At 47.1% G+C, this 21,388-nt stretch overlaps 1 protein-coding gene and 1 long non-coding RNA gene across 3 annotated transcripts; one reads left to right on the top strand and one right to left on the bottom strand.

Annotated features, from left to right (window-relative positions):
* Positions 1-1,324: 1,324 nt before the first annotated feature.
* Positions 1,325-21,329, bottom strand: COPZ1 (COPI coat complex subunit zeta 1). 2 transcript variants are annotated; one of them, XR_008300270.1, is made up of 10 exons: positions 21,239-21,329; positions 10,213-10,281; positions 8,774-8,855; positions 8,068-8,159; positions 6,445-6,500; positions 5,033-5,110; positions 4,821-4,872; positions 3,602-3,640; positions 2,835-2,982; positions 2,380-2,738 (listed from the first exon to the last, which is right to left on the bottom strand). XR_008300270.1 is itself a non-coding variant. In XM_015087825.3 (9 exons), exons 1-9 carry the CDS (start codon positions 21,254-21,256, stop codon positions 2,691-2,693), a joined length of 534 nt encoding a protein of 177 aa, XP_014943311.1. In that variant the 5' UTR covers positions 21,257-21,328; the 3' UTR covers positions 1,325-2,690. The 2 variants fall into 2 exon arrangements, 1 of the variants encoding a protein (XP_014943311.1); XM_015087825.3 differs by lacking the exon at positions 2,835-2,982 and having other exon boundaries at positions 1,325-2,738; positions 21,239-21,328.
* On the top strand, positions 2,792-6,694 carry LOC113593090 (uncharacterized). The gene is made up of 2 exons (XR_003413158.2): positions 2,792-5,239; positions 6,423-6,694. It is a non-coding gene; the product is annotated as an uncharacterized LOC113593090 (long non-coding RNA).
* Positions 21,330-21,388: the final 59 nt, after the last annotated feature.

Raw genomic sequence — 21,388 nt, 5'->3', positions numbered from 1 at the left:
ATTCCTCGTGGGAAACAGAGGAGGCAGGAAAAGTTCAAACGAGGCCAGGCTGGGGAAACAAACTCAGAGCATTTCAAGTTTGAGATACAGCTCCATTCTCCACACCGTCACTGATCAGCAACCCCTCAAGGCTCGCACTGACCTGCCTTCCCCCCCACCCCCCAACCCGGGTCAATGCTGGGTGGTGGTAAGTAGAAAGGTTAGGATGGTAAGGCCGGACACTGCTTCCTCCCAGTCTCAGGCAACACCAAAGATCCCTAGCCCTCATCCAGCCCCCCTCCGCCCACCGCCCCATACCCCAACTTTCAATCCAGGACTACAGAGGTGATAACCCAAGCGTTTTCTTTTTTTTCTACCTGCTGAGGGGGGATTCTGGGCACAGGTGCCCCACAGCTGACGAGCTTAACTGCCAGGTTCTCATACAGCAGGCAAGACTGGACAACTCGGTTTCATGTCTTGATGCTGGAGAGGCTCTTCCCACTCCCATCACCTTCCTTCCCTCCTCCTTTCCCGAGGTCCTAATGTGGTCTCTCTGGCTTACTCCTGGGATTGAAGGCCCATCTTACGAGCTGTAGAGGTGACTGAGGAGACCCTTCAAAACTGCAGTGCGGAGGAGGGCTCCCCACGCTCCCCCCTCCTTAAAATCCTGCGGAGGAAGGGGGAAAGAAAACCAAAGCATTCTCCTGTCGCCGCGGCAACCATAAAACCCCCAGCTAAATCCATCTTGTGAGCTCACCGCCCCATTAAGATGCAGGGCCAGGCTCTGAGCCAGCCCAGCCACATTCATTTGTGCGAATAAAGGTGGAGGAGGGGGAGGGGAGCAGGCTCTGGAGGGACGGGGAAATGGCGAGAAGAGGTTATTTACACCACCGTCCTGACCTTCTGGAGCAGCGCTGGCTCCGATAAATAACCCGCTCAGCGCCATTTCAGAGCAGGAGTGGGAGGTGCAGGAAGGGAGCAGGGGCTGAGGAGAGCCCCCACGCAGGTGCGCGTCTCCGGGTTACTAATGGCTGAGGCGGGAGCCGGCAGCTGGCTTTGGGGGTGGGGGGGGAGCGCTCGGTTCCCCAGGACTCCCACTGAGAAAATACCACCCCCACCCCACCCCTGGCGCCAATTTCCAGGCGAGGGGACGGAGGGATGCCAAGGAGGCAAACAGCCCCGTAAATTAGGGGTGGGGGTGGGGGGAGGTGGAATGCTGGGGAGTCTCTGAGGTAGGAGGGAAGAAATATTATAAGATGGGGAGTGATGGGGGGGGGGGGGCTAGAGGAATAGAAGCAGCTGCCAAAAAGAGAGGAAGAGGAACAGAAACATCACACAAAGGCAGTTTGGAAAAAAATCTGTTTTATTCCTCTTTGCACACAGCAGTAGATGAGGGTGGCTATCTCCTGACTCCATACATCTCTGACCCCAAAAACGTCCCCTCAGATATGCCCGGTTATTCACCCCACTTCAGTCTTGGAGAACTGGCAGTTAGTGGGTGGGGCAGAGTGAAGCCTCAGGAAGGTGTTTTTTGAGACATTTTTGTGGGAAGTTTTGGGTCAGGGGGAAAGATTAGACCCAAGAGGGGGTGCTCCGTCCCCCATCTTCCTGGGGGAATCCAAATCCCAAAGGTTTTCGGAAGAAAGGCACCTCTCTCAGCGACCCAGGGAGGGAGAGAGCGCAGAGAGAAGAGGGGGTTAAGCAACAGAGACTGCAGACCCAGGGCAGAGGAGTGAAATGCATGTGGGGGGAGCGAAGGGGACAGAGCCCAGAGGCCCAAGTCACAAATCCCACCCCCTCCCCAGTTCTGAGCAAAACCTCTTCTTCCCAGGATGAAAATGGGAGTTTTAGTTCAGGGACCGGCTTTGCTCCAGGGCACAGCGAGGACAGGCCAGGCAAAGATCCCAGGGGTGGCGAAGGTGGACAGAGTCCAGGTAGTGGGACCAGGAGATGGACAGTCCTACAGTGAACACTCACAGACCCACAGCGGTTCTGAAGCTAGAAGCCAGGATCAGGGTTAAGAATGCAGCTGTGACTGAAATACAGACTTTTATAAGCCCTATCCCATAACATTTAAATCCCTACTTCTTCCACTCTGTCCCCTGCCCACGAGCTGTTCCCCATCTTTTCTCCCAAGGCTGGAGGACAGGGCAGTAAGAAGGAATGGGAGGAAACGCTGAGGCCAGTGAGTGAGTGGGGCTGTGGCTGAGACTGGAATATGCCACCCCCACTCATTCTATAGAAAAAACATTCTCTCCCTCCCTCCCCTTGCTAACATATGGGCTGTTGGGATGAAGGCCTGGTAAAGGCAAAGGGAGGAAAACACTCAGCACATTCTTTCTCCTGCTTTGATCTCAAGTGTAGCTGCAGCAAAGGGCACCGAAGTTGAGAAGAAAATATGGGGGGGGGGGGTGTAGGAGAGCATGAGAGCACAATTCGGTGTAGAAAGGAAGAGGGTGCTTTCCCTACTACCCTGCGTTTGAATCTGATGGGAGCTTTACTCCCAGGCTGTTAAAAAAAAAAAAAAAAGTGTGAAAGAATAGGAAGCATAAGTGGGGGTTTGGGGGAGCAACCACAGAGAGGATGGAGACTTAAGGATCCCTTGTGATCCCCGAGATGACCCTGAGAGCATCAGTTGGGGGACTGGATGAGAAGTCACAGCAGATATGTGGATTTTCTGAGGGGGTGAGGAGCCAGGAACAGTGAGGTCTTCACCGAAGGAGTGACCACTTGATCTGCTCTTTGGCTGACTGCAGCACCTGCAGGGACAAGAGTGGCAGTGAGGGGCTTGCCTGGGGGAGGGGGGCGGGGGCGGGGCAAGGACAGAGATTGGGGCTCTCCTTCCCCGCACTTGCCTTCCCTGTCCTTAGAAGAATGGCAAATAGAAAATCCCCAAGGGTAGAGGGATGGGAAGAAGCTCTCTAAGGCCCTAGAGGGTTGTCAGTTTGGGAAATTCCAAAAAAATTCAAATCCACTGGGGGGATGAAGAGAGAAGAGGTATACCTGGGAGGAAAGAAAAAAACTGGGGGTTACTGGACATATGTTAGAAAGGAGGGGTTACCACATCCAGATGGGCTTCTTAGTGAGAATTCCAAGTAGGTAGAAAACAGAATCCCTCCCTTGCCTCCCGCATCAGGTAGATAGTCTATCTGCAAAGTAGCAGGATGGATCTGCAAAACCTGCTTATTCTAGAATATGCATTTCCAGCTTAGCCCTCATTTGAATAATAAGAGAAGAGAAAGAGAGAGAGACAGTGTGTGTGTGTGTGTGTGTGTGTGTGTGTGTGTGGGCGCGTGCGCGCGTGCACACGCACGCACACAGACCATCTGCTTAAGGCAAGCCTCTGCTGGGGAATAAATCACTGAATGAGGCATCAGGCAGGGAGGGTTTGAAGGGTACAGAGCAAGGCTGACAGCCACTGCTCACAGGGAAGTGGGACAGGAGTTGGGTGGGGTAGGGAGTGTTTGGCTGTAGGAGTCCCAGTTCTCTGGAATAAGAGGGAGCCAAGAAAGATGTGTCTTCAGTCTCTAGACTCATTCCAACTTGGGCTGGGGTGGAGGGTTATTCTAGTCTCTTTAGTGACCCAGTCCGTCTGGAGAGGAAGAAAAGGAGAAAGTCCTACCTGAGACACGGTCTGCTCCGTAAGCGGAACATCTTCACCCTATGGCACGGAGAAACAAGCATTTAGCATGGGAGAAAGCTGGAGTGAGACCTGACTGAAGTTTGGTAGTGGAGAAGGAAAAGGCAGATGCCCGACTTCTCAGTCCCTTCTAGGTGGTACAGCCATAATTTTACTTGGCCAGCGGGACTGTGAGCAGAAAAGGGTCATTTCATCCATCCTCTGTTTTAAGGCAGGAGGACTTCTTAAAAGATTTATTCCATTCCAAGTAATCAGCAGGTTATCTGATCCTCAACTTGGGGGTGGGGGACCTGATTCCCTAGTCAGAGAAGACCTTCCCTGAATATCAATATCGCCAGGGAAAGGATGAGGGGGAGCCAGGGGTAATTTAATGGATCCCGCAAGGCCTGATGGGTAACGACAGCATGTTAATTTGAAGAAATAAACTGCTGCAACAGCAGCCTGAGAAGGGGAAGGCGGGAGTGGGTGGTGGGGGGGACCCTCTCTCTTGCCACATAGAGACATATGTTAGAGGAGAAGATTAAACTATGCAAATGGAGCCCACGGCAGTTAAGGGAGAAGATTTCCCATTACCCGGCACTGTCAGCCTTCACTCCGTGGAGGTCAGAGCTGGGACATTCTATGAATGGGGAGATTTGCTTTGCTCAAACATCGAGGCACCCCATAGTTTGCTGGTGGGCTCTCTCTACACCCACCATTTTCTCCCCAGCAGACCTGGAGGCTTCTACGGTTAACCCAAAGGCCCCTTTCTGGTATCCCTAGCACCAAAGAGGACTGAGGTTCTGCAAATAAATGCTTCCTGATAGACAGGTGCTGTCCTTAGTTATGTAAAGACTTTATGACAAGAAAGACACTCCTCTGCCTCACTTGATTGGGATCCATCCCCAAAGGAAGTTATAAGCCAACCTCAACTTCCTTTATAGTTTCAGAATCATTAATGTTAAAGTTTCTTTTACTCATCTTTGATTCAATTAAGTATGTACTAAATGTCCCCTGTGGGCAAAGACTGTATGAGACGCTAGGTAGCAGGTTAGGGACAAAAGTATGCCCCTTCTGCTTCCCCTCTTTGAGACAATGAGAATTTGAAAGGGGAAGAGAAGGTTGTATGTATTCTACGAGCCCTGACCTTTAGATAAATTTAGCAGGTCTGGCCCTAGAGGGTGAGTAGACGGGGGATGTAGGGGAGCACACTCTTGCTTACCCTTAATGCTACCCGGTGTACCACTTGCTGGGGATCACTCTCTAGGATCACCCTAAGAAGACAAAGAAGAGACCATCGTTCACTCTGGCCTGAAGGACAGACTCATTGTGGGGATACTCTGGTCACTAAGGCCACTTGCCTTAGGACAGAGGCAACAATCCCACCCTCTCACCCCAGCTCCAAGGAGGTTCCAGGCAGGTCAGAAAACTCACCCTCCATCTACGATTTCATCCACAGCCAAGAAGAGACCCTCCATGTTCTCCAGCAGAGCTCGTTTTTCTACATTTTTCCTGAGTCCCCAAGAGAAGAGAAAAATCAGCCTAAGACACATAGGAACCTAGCACACCGTCTGAGTTGGGGATCCTAAACTAGACCAACAAAACGCCTCCACCAACCGCACAGACCAAAAAGTAAGTTAAGTAAGTAAATAAGAACTTTTTGGCTAATCCACTCTAAGCTTATTCCTATTCTTAGCTGCTAAGTAAGGATCAGGAATGTCAGGAAAGAGAGTCAAAAAAATAGTCAATTTCTGACTATCCAAGAGTTGATTATCCAGAGCTACTGTTTCTTCCCTACCTACCGTGATGCTGCTCATGACATTGCTCATAAACACTACCATCAGTGGGTGGAAAAAAGCAAATAAACAGCTAAATCCAATCTGGGGGTGGCGGGAGGTGGAGAGGAGTTGAGTGCAAACTGTATTTGCACTCAAGCTCTGACAGACTTTCTAAGCCTCTCCCCAATCCCCTGCTCCCCCTGCGTCCCCCTCCCTCACCAGCTCTTCTCAGGCCTTGAAAAGAAGCCCAACCAGGGGGCTGGGAACAGTCAGGGCCCTCATCCACCAGCTTCAGATCCGGTGGTTGTACATGTGGCCAGTCACATCCGTCAGCTTGACTCTTTCACTAGATCACTGAAATGAAGTCTATTCATTCACCTGGCTAAGAAATAAATCATCCCCTTCCTGAGGAAATCTGAGCCATTCGCCCTGCTGATTTTGTGGGGCTGAGAGCGCCTGCTGTTCTGCTCCGGATGGCGGATGGCTGTCTGTACTGGGTTCACTTGGGAGCTGCCGGGGGAATGAAGTTCAGAGTCCTGGATGTTTTCAAGGAAAGTATCTTATATCTCTTCTGTTGCCCATCTACATGGGGAACAGAGGGCTGGCTGCTGGGGAGGTGGAGGGGAGGCGAGGGTAAATGGCATATTCTTCCTGTCCTACAGAAACGAAAAACTAAGGACTAAAGTTAAAAACTGGGAGTGTTGCCTCCATTCCCAGGGTACTGATGTTACATCTGGGACACTTCCCCACACTTGCCCTTTCCCTATCTTCTAATGAAGTCTAGAAAAGCACCTTAAAGGTACTCAGAACTCTGACAGAGCCACTGGGTAATATGAGAGTAGACAGACATTGCTCCCTCCCAATCCCCTTTCTTAGGAGAATTATCCCCCAGGTGGGACACACTTTCCATCCAGTCTTCCCCATCAGTGCAAATTACTCTGAAATAATAAGCCTAACTTCTCAAGGTAAATCAATTCCCTGGAGCCTCTGCTAATTCCCCCACAAATTCCTGGGCCTGATGAATAGTGACTTTCTCTCCCAAACAGATGTCAAGAATGGCCTGCTCACCTCAGCATCTGGCTCAATGAGTCAAAGAGGCAATTCAGAACAGCCATGAGCATCAGCTGTTGGGAGACAGGAGAAGCAGAAGGATAAGGTTCAAGGCCCTGAAAGCTGCTACCTGAAAACAAAACCTGCCAATTCATTAAGCATCAAAAGACATGGGCTTTCACAAAGGACCAAAAGCATAAGGTGGAAGTCAGAGCAAAAACAGGAAGAGGAACTGTGGTTTCTCGCAGAAATAAATTCTGCTACACGATCCCACAATTTGAGACCTCTCTCTGACCAGACTGTTCAAACTTTCCTATTGCAGTCCTCTACAGGTCTTTACCAACTGCGTATATGTTACCGGAGATCTTAGGTAAAGAAATCATTAACCAAACAGTAACTAAGGTCAGAGAGTTAGTGGAAAGAGTATGGACTTTGGAGTCAGACAGAGTTGGGCTTAAATCCCAGCTGAGCCATTTCTATATGTGTGACCCTGGGAAAGTTATTAGGTTGAACCATATGAAACTGCCATTTCTATAGTTCAACGGTGGTCATATGCAAGCAATTTCATATTGTTCCTCATGTTTTGGTTTCCTCATCTATAAAACAAGAACACTAATACCCACAACTCACATAAGTGCTGTAAGGATTAGGTAACAATGTACCTTACAAAGCACTTAAAGTAGTAAAAGCTCAGAAAGAATTGGTTCTCTCAAACTTTTACTTTTGCTTCAAATTAGGTGGGGGCTTATTTTTACTTATCTACTCTCCTAGACGTCGCTACCTGAGGTAAGTAGCTTTTCCTGTGCATAGGAAGCAGGTTAGGACTATATTCACAGTTTTCTCAAGTGACCCATTCAGAATGTACGGCTTCAACATGACCCTGAATGTTGGCTAACTGACCCAAGCTCAGTCAGATGTGGAGCCTCCATAGTAGGAGCAAGCATCTCCTTGACCTTGACCACACCTCAGAAATCTACCTCTGAAAACACTATGCAGGGAAGACCCTTGATACCGTATATCAGTATGTATGAAAACATATCTGGTGTCTCCAACGTGAAGATAAAAGAGCAATGGTGGGGGGGGGGGGTGCCTGGCTGGCTCAGTTGGAGGAGCAAGCGACTGTTTATCTTGGGGTCATGAGTTCAAGCCCCACGTTGGGTGTAGCGATTACTTAAATAAATAAAACTTAAAAAAAAAGAGCAAGTGGGGAAAAACCTGCATTCTAGGTTGATTTAAAAAAACATATTTTTTTAATGTTTATTTTTGAGAGAGAGAGAGAGACAGACAGACAGACAGAGTGCGAGTAGGGGAGAGGCAGAGGGAAAGAGGGAGACACAGAATCCCAAGCAGGCTCCAGGCTCTGAGCTGTCAGCACAGAGCCCGACGTGGCGCTCGAACTCATAAACCACGGATCATGACCTGAGCCGAAGGTGAACACTCAACTGACTGAGCCACCCAGGGGCCCCTAAGTTGATTTGTTTGCTAGGCCACATTTGTGAGGGCAGCAGGACTCTGATAACTTCATTAGCCCCGTCAGAAGCCAGAGGGACGTGGCCCTCCTAGGGTCCAGAACCAGTAACTGTCCTGCCTGTGGTTTAGGAAGTGGAGTCAGCAATAGCAAAGAGCGATGGGGATTCTCACCTCATTTTCATAGGAGCTGCCAATCACATAGAAATAGAGATCGATACTGCTTTTGTATACCACTGTCAGGCCTTCCAAGAGGGCGATTTCACCTGGAGGTGGGGGGAAGGTGGAAACAGTGGGTGGCCTGAGATAAGGAAGTAGGTAGAAGGAGTTCCCATGAATTCCTGGCATCCAGCTATTTGGGCTCAAGGAAGGTAGGTTGTAATAAAGTCCAAAGACCAAAGTTGACCTGCTTTCTCTTTCCAGGTGGTAAAAGGGAAGTATAAACTTGGGGAAATCGAAACGTATCTTCTCCTCTAACCATCTCCCCCGCCAACTACCCTTATTTCCCTCCTTGTATATGAGGCAGGATACTAGTCGATCCTTCGGAGGTGAAAAAGCAGAGCGGTCACCTTTACAGACTTCCATTTACCTGCCCTAATGGATGCGGTACAATAAGCAGAGCTGCAGTTAAATTTGTCAAGTGAGGCTCATAAATCCAGGGACTAGACAGGTAGCTAACAGCCAACCTTCCAGCACGGTATTCCCGCGTGAGGTACACTCACCTCCCCATTACATTTCTGAAGAGTTTATTATATGAGGGGAGGAGGAAAAAAGAGAAAAAAGGAGGCAGTCGTTTTATCCTTTCTCTGCAGTCCTGCTGCCCCCCCCTGCCCCTCACGGTTCCCCCAACACCAGGAGCAGTGAAAGGAAAATGACCTACTGTCAGTCCGATGGGTCTTGTTGAAAATGTTCTTCTCAAAGGCCTTTTGCTCCTTGACACTGGGGTAGGTGTCGTCATAGTACTGGTCAGAGGGAAAGGAGATGGGTTGGGTCATTAGAGCTGGGAGCCCAGAATGATTAGTGATTGTGCTTTGCCCTGGATCTTGGATTTCTTTCCTTCAAGGCATGGGGTGAGGGAAAAACACTGACATGAAGAAGGAAGAACTATGGAGGCAGGGAATGGGCAGTGAGTAATTGAATACCAAAAAAAAAAAAAAAAAAAAATTTTTAGGGACCCTGCCGTAGGCAAGCCCACCTCACACTTCTAAGACTGTAAGGGCAGAGGCCTACAAGCCCTACGATGAAGCTCTACCCCTGTCTGCACTCTACGAGAGCAATCCCGAGACTGATCTCATAGAGTGCTTCCTAGGAGCTTCCCTACATCGGGGGAGCAATGCTAAAGAATGCAAAAGACACTAGAAGCACAGAACACTTCTTTCCAGACCCTCATGCACAGTATGAAACTGACGAATGGGGGAAAGGCTGCAAAAAACCTCCTTCCTCTAAAGAAAGGCAGAGCCTATCCAACCTCTCTCGTATCTTAGCTCTCTTTTCTGAAAACTGAAAATAGGAGACCATCTAGCATGTTGCTGAGCCCACTCCCAAGCTCTCCCTGGCACGGGGGCGGAGATACTAGGCTGCTAAATCGCTCTGCTCTTTAGGGGCTAATCCGTCGCAGTCAGCTGAAGACCTATGACAGGTCTGGCATTTAGTAACTGGATAACTGTTTCAAAAGGTGTCCTGCATAGTTACATCCAATTACAGGGAGGAACAGCTGGTGAATTCTAAACTAATCTCTACCTGCTGATTGATTTATGCTGTGCTCGCCCGGAGTTAATACACCAGGGACAGAAAAAATTTCCACAGGAGGGGGGAGACTATGGAGGGAGAGGAGAGGGGTGTCCTTTCTCCTCTCTTTCAATAGATCCAAAGTTAGAAACATCACACTGGGGAAATCAAGAGGTAACAAGCTTGGTGGTGACTGCAGACCTAGGGCTGGAACCCTGGAACTGCGAGAGAATTTCCTGGGAAAACGCAGGCAGGGTGACAACGCAAAAGGAAGGGGGACAAGAGTGATGGGCATGGGCAGCCTGCTTCTCATATCCAGACACTGTACTGTTCAGAAACCAAGGTTCCCAAGGTTTTCCCTGCTCTAATGCTGACAACAAAGGAGGTCAAAATCTGTGGAAGGCAAGTGTGGAAGCAGGGCAACTAAGAGACAGAAGCAGTCTGGGTTTTCATCTGGAGTGGTCACAGGAAAATGGAAGAATTCTCAAAATTATAGTATCAAGGAATAGGCGTTAGTGGGGGCAGTCCCAGGTCCAAATCTCAGAATCAGCCTTTGTCTTGCTCCTCAGTGAATTTCAAAGGGAATCTCACCTTGGCAAAAAGTCGATCTCCATCATTGTCCAGAATCAGGATGGCTTTGACAGTATACAGGGAGGGTTCCTGAAGAGATAGGAACATACCTTCAGTCCTGAAGGCTCCTGCTACCAGTGGCAAACCAGCTACCTTCCCCTAGTCCCACTGGGGCTGCAAGGGGATACAGAGGTGCCTCTGCATGTCCCCTATCCCAGCCTGGTTAGATGTAGACAATTCCCGCTGAGAACGATCAAGTGGTGAATGAACTGAATTGAGGGAGGGGGCATTTCGACAAAGAACTCCAAAATAGCATCAGAGGAACAGTGTCTCTGAGCCGGACTCACAGAGGATTTAATCAAGGTAGGTCATGGAATGTTATTTCCACACATTATGCTACAGTTATTTTCCAAACTACCCTCCCTCCCTGCTCTCCCACGTACAGGTAGGTATGGAATGTGACCAGATTAATTAATAGGCACTGCACGAGGCTATCTGAAAATAGGATTGAATGCCCTAGTGTACTTGGAAGTTTCTGCAGTCCCAATGCAGTAGCAATGCAGAGGCATAAAGCAAGCCTTCCCTGAACCACCCACACACTGAGCAGAGGGAAACGAACACGCATGCGTGTGCACACTCGTGCACACAGACACACCAGTTCTGAACGCAGCCCAGCGAGACATCCATCTTCCAAGACTTCCCCTATGACCCCAGTTCCTCTACGATACTCCCAACACCACCGCTTAACTTGCCAAGACAAAAACCATTCTGAATTTTGGGGGAGTTACAAAGCAGTAAGAAGAGGGTCTAAGAAGCCGGGAGCCTGGAGTTAATGAGCAGGAGGGGAGTGTTCTTTCACTATCAACAATCAAATCTTGAGGATAATGGCTCTCCTAAAGGAACCACGGCCTCAGCCTTAATGGTTACATCCAACTGCAAAGCATATCACATTGCAAAAGCTCCTCTACTCCTGCAACTTCTAACGAACCAACTAACCAGGAGAGGAAAAGGAAGGAAAGGGAGGCAGTGTTAATGTGTGTAGAAGGTGTCTGCAGGCTCATATTCCTTGAATTTCCTTTTTTTTTTTTTTTAATGTATTTTTTAAGTAGGCTCCACGCCCAACGTGGGGCTCGAATTCACGACCCCAAGATCAAGAGTCGTGTGCTCCACCAACTGAGCCAGCCAGGCGCACCTCACATTCCTTGAATTTTTTTTAATGTTTATTTATTTTTGAGAGAGAAGAGAGCGAGTGAGCAGGGGAGGGGCAGAGAGAGAGGGAGACCAGAGACAGAGAATCCCAAGCAGACTCCATGTGTCAGCACAGAGCCCAGTGTAGGGCTTGAACTCATGGACCGCCAGATCATGACCTGAGCCGAAACAAGAGTTGGACGTTTAACCGACTGAGCCACCCAGGAGCCCCACATTCCTTGAATTTCTAATCAACATTACTTACCCTTGCTCTCCCTCCCCTGTGCTGTGAGACAGGGCTGTTGCCTCCCTTTCCTGGCCTTGCTTAGGAAACCCGTGGTTCTCACAGGGGCCAAATGCAACCTCCAAGCATGTGGCATGTGTTTAATAAAGACCCAAGAGTGAGCATGAAAGAATTATTGCCAAGGATCCAGAAACTGCAACCTCCACAAAGGTAAACTGTCCCATGAGGCGCCAGGAGGTTTCTGGTTCCACACAAAGAGCCAACCCTGCCTCGGGGAATTAAGAATGAGAGTAAAGGGAACCCAGTGTTTGGACAACAGGGTGATGAAGAATGTAAGCTTTCCTCACCTGAATTCTTGACAATAGCAATTTTTGTCTTTTGTTCACTGATTTATTCCAAGTGTCCAGAACATGTCACACACTAAACTCTCAGTATTTACTGGATAATTGTGACAAGAAATGAAGTTTGAGAATAAGGCAAAAATCTCTTGAAGTAGTAAGTGTCCAGGGGAACTTTTTTTTTTTTTTTTTTTTAACGTTTATTCATTTTTGAGAGACAGAGCATGAGCGGGGAGGGGCAGAGAGAGAGGGAGACACAGAATCCAAAGCAGGCTCCAGGCTCCGAGCTGTCAGCACAGAGCCCGACGCGGGGCTCGAACCCACGAACCATGAGATCATGACCTGAGCTGAAGTCAGGTGCTCAACTGACTGAGCCACCCAGGCACCCCTCTAGGGGAACTCCTATAATTAGACTTCCATGTATCGGTATACGTTCTGGTGTGGCCATTTGGGGTGATACCACTACCAACATATCTCTGCACTGATCAACACTCCATAGAGATGCCACTCTATACACATTACTCCCTGGAATAAATAGTCTGTCTCAAACTAAGGAACTCTGTGTCTAGCAGAGGCAAGTCTTCTAGAGTCTTATCTAAAAGGTCACAAATAGAGAAGCTTTCCTCACTCCTAACCCCCACAGAAAGATCTCCCCATAAAGCAGGCTTAATTCCATAGCAACTTGAGGGTCCAACCTCAAATGACCAAAAGGGAGACACCAGTGGGAATGAGTTTCCTTCAAAGAGGAAAAGAAGCCCACAGGGAAGGAAATTTGGAAGAGAGCATTTTTCCTACTTTCCCCTGGAAATCTTTGGCTCTGTTCTTCTTTCCACATTCACAGAAACCTTGGAGAGCTTCCTAATGGTTTAAACTGGGCATTAGTCTGGCATAGATAACTGGTTCCTGCAGCCATAGAGTCTGGCATCCCTAGAAAGAATGGGATGGATCCCAAAGAAAAGAAAAACCCTTATAGCCACCAGCCAACTAGGAGAGAGACAATGCCCTTTGTGGCCACTGGGGTATGAGTGCCTGAAACTGCTGGCAAAGACAGAAAGAGATTCCTGGGCCTTTCTCGCTGGCTTCCTAGAAGATGTTATCAAGGAAACCCCCCAAATAGGAACTGGATGTTACTGGGAAGGATAAAAGGCAGGCAAAGGAAGGCAGGGAGAAGACCAGATCTGACTCTGAGAGAGGTAAGAAGGCACTGGAGGAAAGGCTGGTCATTTCAAACGAGGGAATAAACATACTCAATAAAGCCAAGAATTGAGGCATGAGCAGATGCTGCTTCAACTCTGCTACAGCTGGAGCCAGCAGCGTCTCCTTTACGTCTGTCTCCTGCCACCTCCTGACTACAGCCGGTGCCACTTCAGCCTGGGGCCTTTACCTCTCGGGAGCGGGGGAGGCCAAGAGTTCCTCTCATACCATAAAACTAGCCAGTTTAAAGGCCCCAGAAACCATGACTGGTAATTTCATTTTGAGTTTTTGCAAAGGGCAAGTTTATAAATAACTCCCAGCTATTGAGAAATGGGCCTCCTGGACAATGGACTAGGTTTGACCTTGTAACACATTAAATGCTGATTACTGAAAAAGACCCTACAAGCTTAGGCCACGTTCAAAGGATTTAAAAGGTCTATTCTTCCCTCCCACTCCCAAATGTGTAGCTGCTAGAAAGCTTTCGAGACAAAGTTCTGTGATGCACTGACTTTCAGAGAGCCACAGCCTGAGTGTATAACAGAACTTCACCTCAAATGCTAATAGTGCCTGGAAATGACATGTAGGCAGACTGTTTGTGGGAGGTTGGGTGGCTCAGATAGATTTTCATGTACGTTTTTATTGTCAAGGAAATTAGACGGGACTCCTCAGGAGCGCTGAAACAACACCAAACAAGCAACCAGCCTGCTGCAAAGGAGTCTCCGATCTCAATCAGAGGATTTCTGTGGTCTGGTGAAAAACACCTCCCAGTACCCCGGCGACTAGCACACGGGGGACTACAGAGAAGTCATTCCTAGTGCTGCCCCCTGTGGGCCTTCAAATGACCTGCAGCTTCCTCAGCAGTGTAATCAGCAAAAATATTAAAAAGGCAGCTCTGGATAGAAGTTCTCTGTGTGTCTTGTAAGTCAAACTAGGAGAGATAGGCTCTGAAAAAGCACTGAATTAAGTCAGTTCACAGCATACAGAGTAAGAAGGCACTCTGGGGTAAGATCATGAAATGTCACCAGAAGAGGAAATGGGGGGCGGGTGGAGAGAGGGGAATCTTTGCAGCAGGCACACAGGATATCTGGGGGCTAAGACCAATTATTTTTATTTAATTCACAGGGACGGGGCGGGGTGGAGGGGGGAGGGACGTGACCAAGAAGGCTTTGTGGAGCTAGAGGATGCTATCCACACAGCTGAAGTGGTTGAAATTCCTAGAAAGTTCTTCATTTCCCACTTAGAAAGAAATCTTTATGGCCATGCCAAAAAGTAGTACCCTGGCTTGGCAACAGGTCTTGATCAACAAGAAACAACACGCTCTTCCCTTGACCCTTTTTTTTTTTTTTTTTTAACGTACGCTCCATGCCCACCATAGAGCCCAATGCAGGGCTTGAACTCACGACCCTGAGATCAGGACCTGAGCTGAGATCAAGAGTCAGATGCTCAACCAACTGAGCCACCCTAGTGCCCCAACTCTATTTATAGAGCAAAACCAAGACGGTAAAAACTAGAAGGAAAAATCCCTACATACCACTCCCAGCTGCTCTACGTAGCTAAGCAGGTATTTTGCTCCCTGACTCTGTGCCAACTCCTTTAACATGAAAAGCTCCTCTGGGGTTGAGGGCTCCAATTTGCCAGCCACAAGCCTAGGGACTTCAAACAAAAAGAAGAATTAGCTCAAGGCTTTGACAGGGAAGCATAGTTTTCACACACTACCCAAGAGTTTGCTTAGATTCAAGCACAACTCAGGAAAGACCAGGAGCCACAGGTACCACAGAACATTACCCAGTTGCCATGAGACCAAATACTGGTTATAAAGAGGAAAGTGAACACAACCCTTAGGAAGGAAGAAGTGACGTCAGGAAAAGACACCTAGAAAGAATCTTCCTGACAGAGACAGAAAATGTGAAAGCACGGTCACTAAGAACTCAACCACTATAGGAGAAAATGTCTCCGAACTCCTAAAATCCTTTATTGTAATCTGGGTTGGCCATTAACTCAAGTTCTACCTTTCTGGGGGACTCTGCTTCTTCATCAGAGAAATGAGAGGCCTGACCTAGATCAGTTAAGGTTAATACCTTAAGTTACAGCAGATCTTTTTGATACGCTGATGAAATTTATGGACCCTGTTACCAGAAAACTACACATTCACAAATTCTTATGATTTCAAGGAGCCCAGTTAGAATTAAATATGATACTTTGTGAGGATAGTAAGATGGTGTGGAGAGGGGAGGGGGAAAGGGGGAAATGAATGATACTTTTGAAAATCACCCCCTCTCCTCTGCCTCGAACCAAATAATGACTTCAATAAATATGTGTGTGGCCTTCATAAATTAATAAATATGACTGAGAAAACTAACACAGCCAGCAGGGGGAGCAAAGGTTGGCACCATACCCCTCCAGCTTTCAGTGACTGAACTTGGTGGCTGTGAGACAGGCAAGGACAAAGATAACTGAGCCTAAGCTCTTCAGAAATGCAAAATCTCAGGTCCTCTCTTAAAACTGTGAAAGCCAGGGCACCTGGCTGGCTCAGTCAGTAGAGTATGCAACTCTTGGGCTCAGGGTTGTGAGTCTAAGCCTAGAACTTATTATTATTTTTTAATTTCAGAAAACCTCACCTGGAGAAGTTTTCCCCAGAGGGTGCACAGTCCATTCTCCAACTATTATGAAAAATTACACAAACGCAGGACAAAGCAAAGCAGCACTGGAAAGAGAGACAAGTCGAACAAGCAGAAATCAGAGCACTTGGCACCTGAGGCCTGAGAGCGACATTAGAACTTCCCACCTTCCCAGTTGGGTAATCCAAGAGCTCTCATTTAAATATCATCAGTAAAGGGAAAAATCCGATGGAACTAGATCTATTTCTGCAGAGTTCTTGTTTATAACATTTCGGGCTATCTACCCTGCCCCTAATCTGCTAGCCTAAAAGAATGGGTCTGTGTTTGTCTTTCAGTCTACCAACCCAAAATTCAAAATCATGTCCTAAGGCCTAATTGCTATCCTCTGCCCCAGTTTCAGTCTCCCTCTAAAAAGTATACAAATAATAGAAAAGGAGTTGAAGAAAATTGGTAGGGCTATCCAAACCATCTGGCTGTAGGTGGAGATACCTGCCTTGACAGTGGGAAAACTAAACGCCCAGATAAGGAGACACGCATTTCACCTGCAACATGTGACTTAGGTTACACAGCAGGAAAGTCTTCTGAAGAGATGGGTGTGGTCAAACGCCAGAAGAGGAAAGCTAGGAAATCGAAGGATAAAGAGAACTCCTCTAATAATCTGATCTGGGAGAAAATCTATTCTGCACAGCATCAGGGAAGACGGAACGTGAGAGGGCCCTTGCCAGTACAGGCATCTTATGACGCGCATGGACTCAACCCCCCAATCCATCTTCATCAGCTGCTTGAGGGCACTCTGCCTTCCATCTTTCTAATTACTCTAGTGTAAGTGGATAGGTGGACACGGATTCTGTATTCCTGTTTGATCCTTTATTTGCTTCTTGATTTCCCCTTTCCATGACTAGTGGTCAATATCCTAACTCTAACCAAGTCGTGTCAGTGGAGTAAAGAACAGTAGCAGATATCTAGATAAAAAAAAAGACCCTAAATCTGCCACTAGGCTCCCTCAAATATCTGGATAATTGCATTCATCCTCTGCTTCACAGGGAAGACCTGGCTTCTCAAAGGTCTTTCTTCACATGGAGACCCCCTCCTCCTCTTTTGACCATGTGACAGCTCCCCTAGACCTTTGATATAATTTATACCTTGCCGGGGACCAACTCTTTCCCACCACTGTGAAGGAGAGGGAAAAAATATATATAAATACGTCGGAAATCTATAACGAGGTCTTCTTGGAGGGCAAGACACGGAGAGAGTTAGAAGCAGCGTCAATTGCTCTTTGGGGGTTTTAGTTCAAGCCGAGGTCTGCTTCCAGCAATCAACCATTAAAACAAGCTGGCCAGAGTAACAGCACAGTTTATTCTGATCATTTAATTTGAAGTGTCAATAAATTAAACTTCAATCAATTAAACTAGGTGTGCAATAACCCAGATGGACACCCCGACACCAACATAATCACAATAAAAATTTTTATGGCTGCCAGGGACCTCACCGGGGGCAGTGCTGGCACAGCTCGCGCCCTAGCTGAGAAATATATCTCCACGGCGCAGGATCGAGGAGATTGCTTCTCCTAACGAAATGGAGGGGCCAGGCACCGGCAAGGACGCAGCTGGGAGAGGGGCACAAGGGACTGCCAGGAACGAGATGGGAGTGCTTTGGGGGCTTAATGTAATTGATACCTTTGCCCAGAGCAGGGGGAGGGGGCATTCAGGCCAAGTACCTCTACTGTTAGTGCCAAAGGAATTTAACAAAAGCCCCATTAAGATGATTCAGGAAGCGAAGGCCACAGAGCAGTATCAACCTTTAAGTCATTGATGTATTCTGCATAGTTTCCTCCTCCACAAAGATGCACGCTCTTGTGCACTCTGGATGCCCTGATGTTTGAAGGAGTCTTAGAATTTGGGATGTGGTCATTGTTTTAGGATAAAAAATGGTATAAAGGGAGAGAAAGAATGGAATTAAGTCTGGTCTGAAAAGCACTGGAAAAACACTCAGAAAGTGAATCCAGAGAGGTTTAGGAAAAATGAAACCTATGAGGAAAGATTTAAGGATCTAGACTGCTACAGCAATTCAGCTTTGAGAGGAAAAAGAAAAGAAAAAAAATAAGGTAAAGGGGGAAGGGAGGAAGGGAGTAAGTCATTATCTTTAAGATTTCATAGGTTATTAATGGAGAATGGTGACCTGTAGAGATCCCTCTCCATTCACAGCTAAGAAAGGGAGCATCAGCAGAAAACAGCAGGAGAGAGGAAGTTAAGTACAAAGATGCAGGCTGGGAGCACTATTAAGCACTGGGAAGGAAGTTGATGAAAGGGTCTCTTTCCTTAGGAGACGACAACAGGACCTGAGAAAGATTAGACAAATCTACTTGAAACCTAGAGCTAGATTACTTAATTCAAAAAAGAAATGTGACCCACTGTAAAGTACCTAAATGAAGGGAACCTACTGGTATTTAGAAGTTCCCATAATCAGATTAAGGTTCGGCAGATGTTTCTTCTTGACCCCCTCTAGATTACTCTTCCCTTCTCAATACCCTATGGCTGTGTGCCTTGTGGAGGTGAGGACAGAGGAATGTACATTCATCAGTTTTCCCTAGAGGTCCAGTCAAAACAAAAATGTGAACGAAGGAAGCCTACAAGAACTTTAGAAGGTGTCTGCCTCTTTAAGGAGTGGTCTGTTAAATATTATCTGGGTACAGTAAACTCTAGTTCAGTAGACAGCTAAGGTAAGATCCAGGGATTCCTCATACTTTTCACGACGATGGTGATTTAAGTACTCAGGAGATGCTGCTGAGTAAACAGAGGAAGGCATGAAGTTAAAAAGGACCAGTGCAGAAGGGTGATTCTGAATCCGATGGAGCTAAATTCCATGATACAGTTTGTGAGGGTACAGAGAAATAAACATTTAGGAAGTATCACCTGATTCTCAACTAGGGTTCCTCATCTGAAGCATTGAATACTGAAAACTATTTAAATGACTACTTTTTTTTTTTTAACTTCTCCCAAGGATGGTACAAACTAGTGCCATTGTGGATACAGAGAAGTTGATTCATTACATTAATGAATGCCTTAGGCTTACTTCTCTCCTAGAACTCTGGCTGAGAAAGCCTGGAATGATGAGAAAGATACATAAATTCTTAATTGGGGGCCCAAAATATAATGAAATTGTAAAGAGCTGACACAGAGGAAGGAAAGTATTAGTTTAATATCATAAGAACTTTGGAGAAATGCACACGAATTGATACCTGTTAGTACTTTGTCCCCAATAAATGCTTTATATAATTGATGTTTAAAAGTACAGTTCTGCATACTGGAGAGGTATCCTCCAGTATGTGCTTCCCTGAGCAAGCCCTCTTCTCTATAATTTGGTTTTCCCTAAACCCATCACATAGATTTCTCATGACAAAGAATCGATATGGTTTTATATTTATTATTTTTTTATTTACTTTTGAGAGAGAGGGAGAGAGAGGGAGAGAGAGGGAGCGCGCATGAGCAGGGCAGGGGCAGAGAGAGAGGGAGACACAGAATCCGAAGCAGTCTCCAGGCTGGCTCCAAGCGGTCAGCACAGAGCCCGACGCAGGGCTCAAACTCACAAACCGTGAGATCACGACCTGAGCCAAAGTCGGATGCTTAACCAACTGCGCCACCCAGGCACCCCAGAATCAATATGGTTTTAAAAGCAAAGTTCAGGGGTACCTCACCAAGGTAGCAGGAATCTGGCATCTTGGGTACAGATCAAAATGGATACAAGGAAGAAGCAGACTGAAATAGACTTCAACAAGGAAGCAGACTGAAAACTGAGGTAAGAGAAAATGTGTGAGATTTTCACATATACCTCCCGCAACTCACCATTACACACATATCCTGTATTAAGACGGCTCCCCAAGCATCATGTCCCTCACTCCTATACCTCTAAGCAGGCTCCCTTGTAAACAGATGTAGGGAGCATTTAAAAAATTCCTAAAAATTTCCAAAGAAACCAATTCCCTGGAATTTATCCTAGTCTGTTAACTGGTTAAGAATACTGGCTAACTGCCTGGTACAGAAAATAACTTATTAAAAACTACTCAGGAGGGGCGTGGCTGGCTCAGGTAGTGGAGCCTGCGGCTCTTGATCTCCAGGTCATGAGTTAGAACCCAACACTGGGCGCAGAGATTAATTAAAAAATAAAAAAAAATTTTTTTAAATTTTATTTATTTTCGACACAGAGAGAGACAGAGCATGAGCAGGGGAGGGGCAGAGAGAGAGGGAGACACAAAATCTGAAGCAGGCTCCAGGCTCTGAGCTGTCAGCACAGCCCGACGCGGGGCTTGAACTCACAGAGTGCCAGATCATGACCTGAGCCGAAGTCAGATGCTCAACCAATTGAGCCACCCTGGCGCCCCCAAAAATAAAAAAATTTTAAAAACCTCAGATTTTAAGCTCGCTACCTAGACTTGATCAATTCACATGATGAGAAGGAATTATCCCTATCTTTGCCATTTTGAAAGAAATCAAACCTGTTACTGTCTTCTACCTGATGAAAATCTGGATATGTACATGTATTAGAGCAGAAAAAGATGCAAGAAAACGTCTTCGGAAAGAGCCTGGAGTTAATCAAGGAAGGAGGTTGGCCGCTGAGTTCCTATACACACATACATATTAACATCCCCAGACTGTAAAACAGAGCACTTTAGAGAGAAATCCTCCAGTCTGGTTCTAAAGAAAGGGTAGCAATATTTTGTTTTAACAGGCAAAAGGGATTATACGGGTAAAGAAGCTAAAACACTCTTTTAGCCACCAAAATTCTCATATAACCAGAGGGAGAGTTAGCATCTCAGATCTTACAATAAGAATTCCTAACGCCTTAGAAGGAGAGAAAAAAGAAGAGAATAAGGAGTCTGGAAAAAATATTCTTTAATCCATGCTAACTTATCAGGTACTCCAGAACTTTGATGGAATACATTTACCATGACAAAACTACATAACAGGGATTAACAGGAGACCTAAGTAAAAAGAAAACCGTTTTTTTAAGATATGTAACAGAACTGTCAACGGAGAGTCAAACTATGACAACCACCAGGAGGACCCTGTGATAACAAACAACTGCAGTCTAGTCCTACAATTTGGGGCCAGTTTGGAGGTCTGGAGAAAGTCAAATCAGAGTATCATCCATAATGCTCAGAATCAGGAGAAACCTAAAGGACCCCAATTCAGTATGCTGATGATCCTATGCGTTCTAAGGACTCCATGTGCTCCCTTCAACTTTCCACGGATTCTGCCCTCTCCCCGGAAGAGCTTTCTACTCTAAACCGAGGCTTTACCTCCTACAGTTCCTACACCAGGCCACACGCTTGTTCCAGGGGCTGGCAGAACCTTCGGTCCCCGAGGATTACCCGGGATTCCCCTTTCTACCCCCTCCCAGTCAGGATGAACCCCAACTCCCAGCCCCTCTGGACACCGCAGCACCTCGACTGCCCCTCGGGCTCCTACCAAAATCAGCGCCTCCATCTTGCCCCGCAGCTGGTGCCGACGTGGAGCCGCAAAAGCAACACAGCCGCTGATTGGCCCTACATCCTCATTAGACCCCGCCCAGGATGAGGATTATTGGACTATATCGTAACAGCTATTGCTTTATTGGCC

This window comes from Acinonyx jubatus, chromosome B4 (genome assembly GCF_027475565.1).
Source record: "Acinonyx jubatus isolate Ajub_Pintada_27869175 chromosome B4, VMU_Ajub_asm_v1.0, whole genome shotgun sequence".
Classification (NCBI taxonomy): Eukaryota; Metazoa; Chordata; class Mammalia; order Carnivora; family Felidae; genus Acinonyx; species Acinonyx jubatus.
The sequence above is the reverse complement of the archived record's forward strand: the minus strand, read 5'-3'. Positions and strand labels throughout refer to the sequence as shown.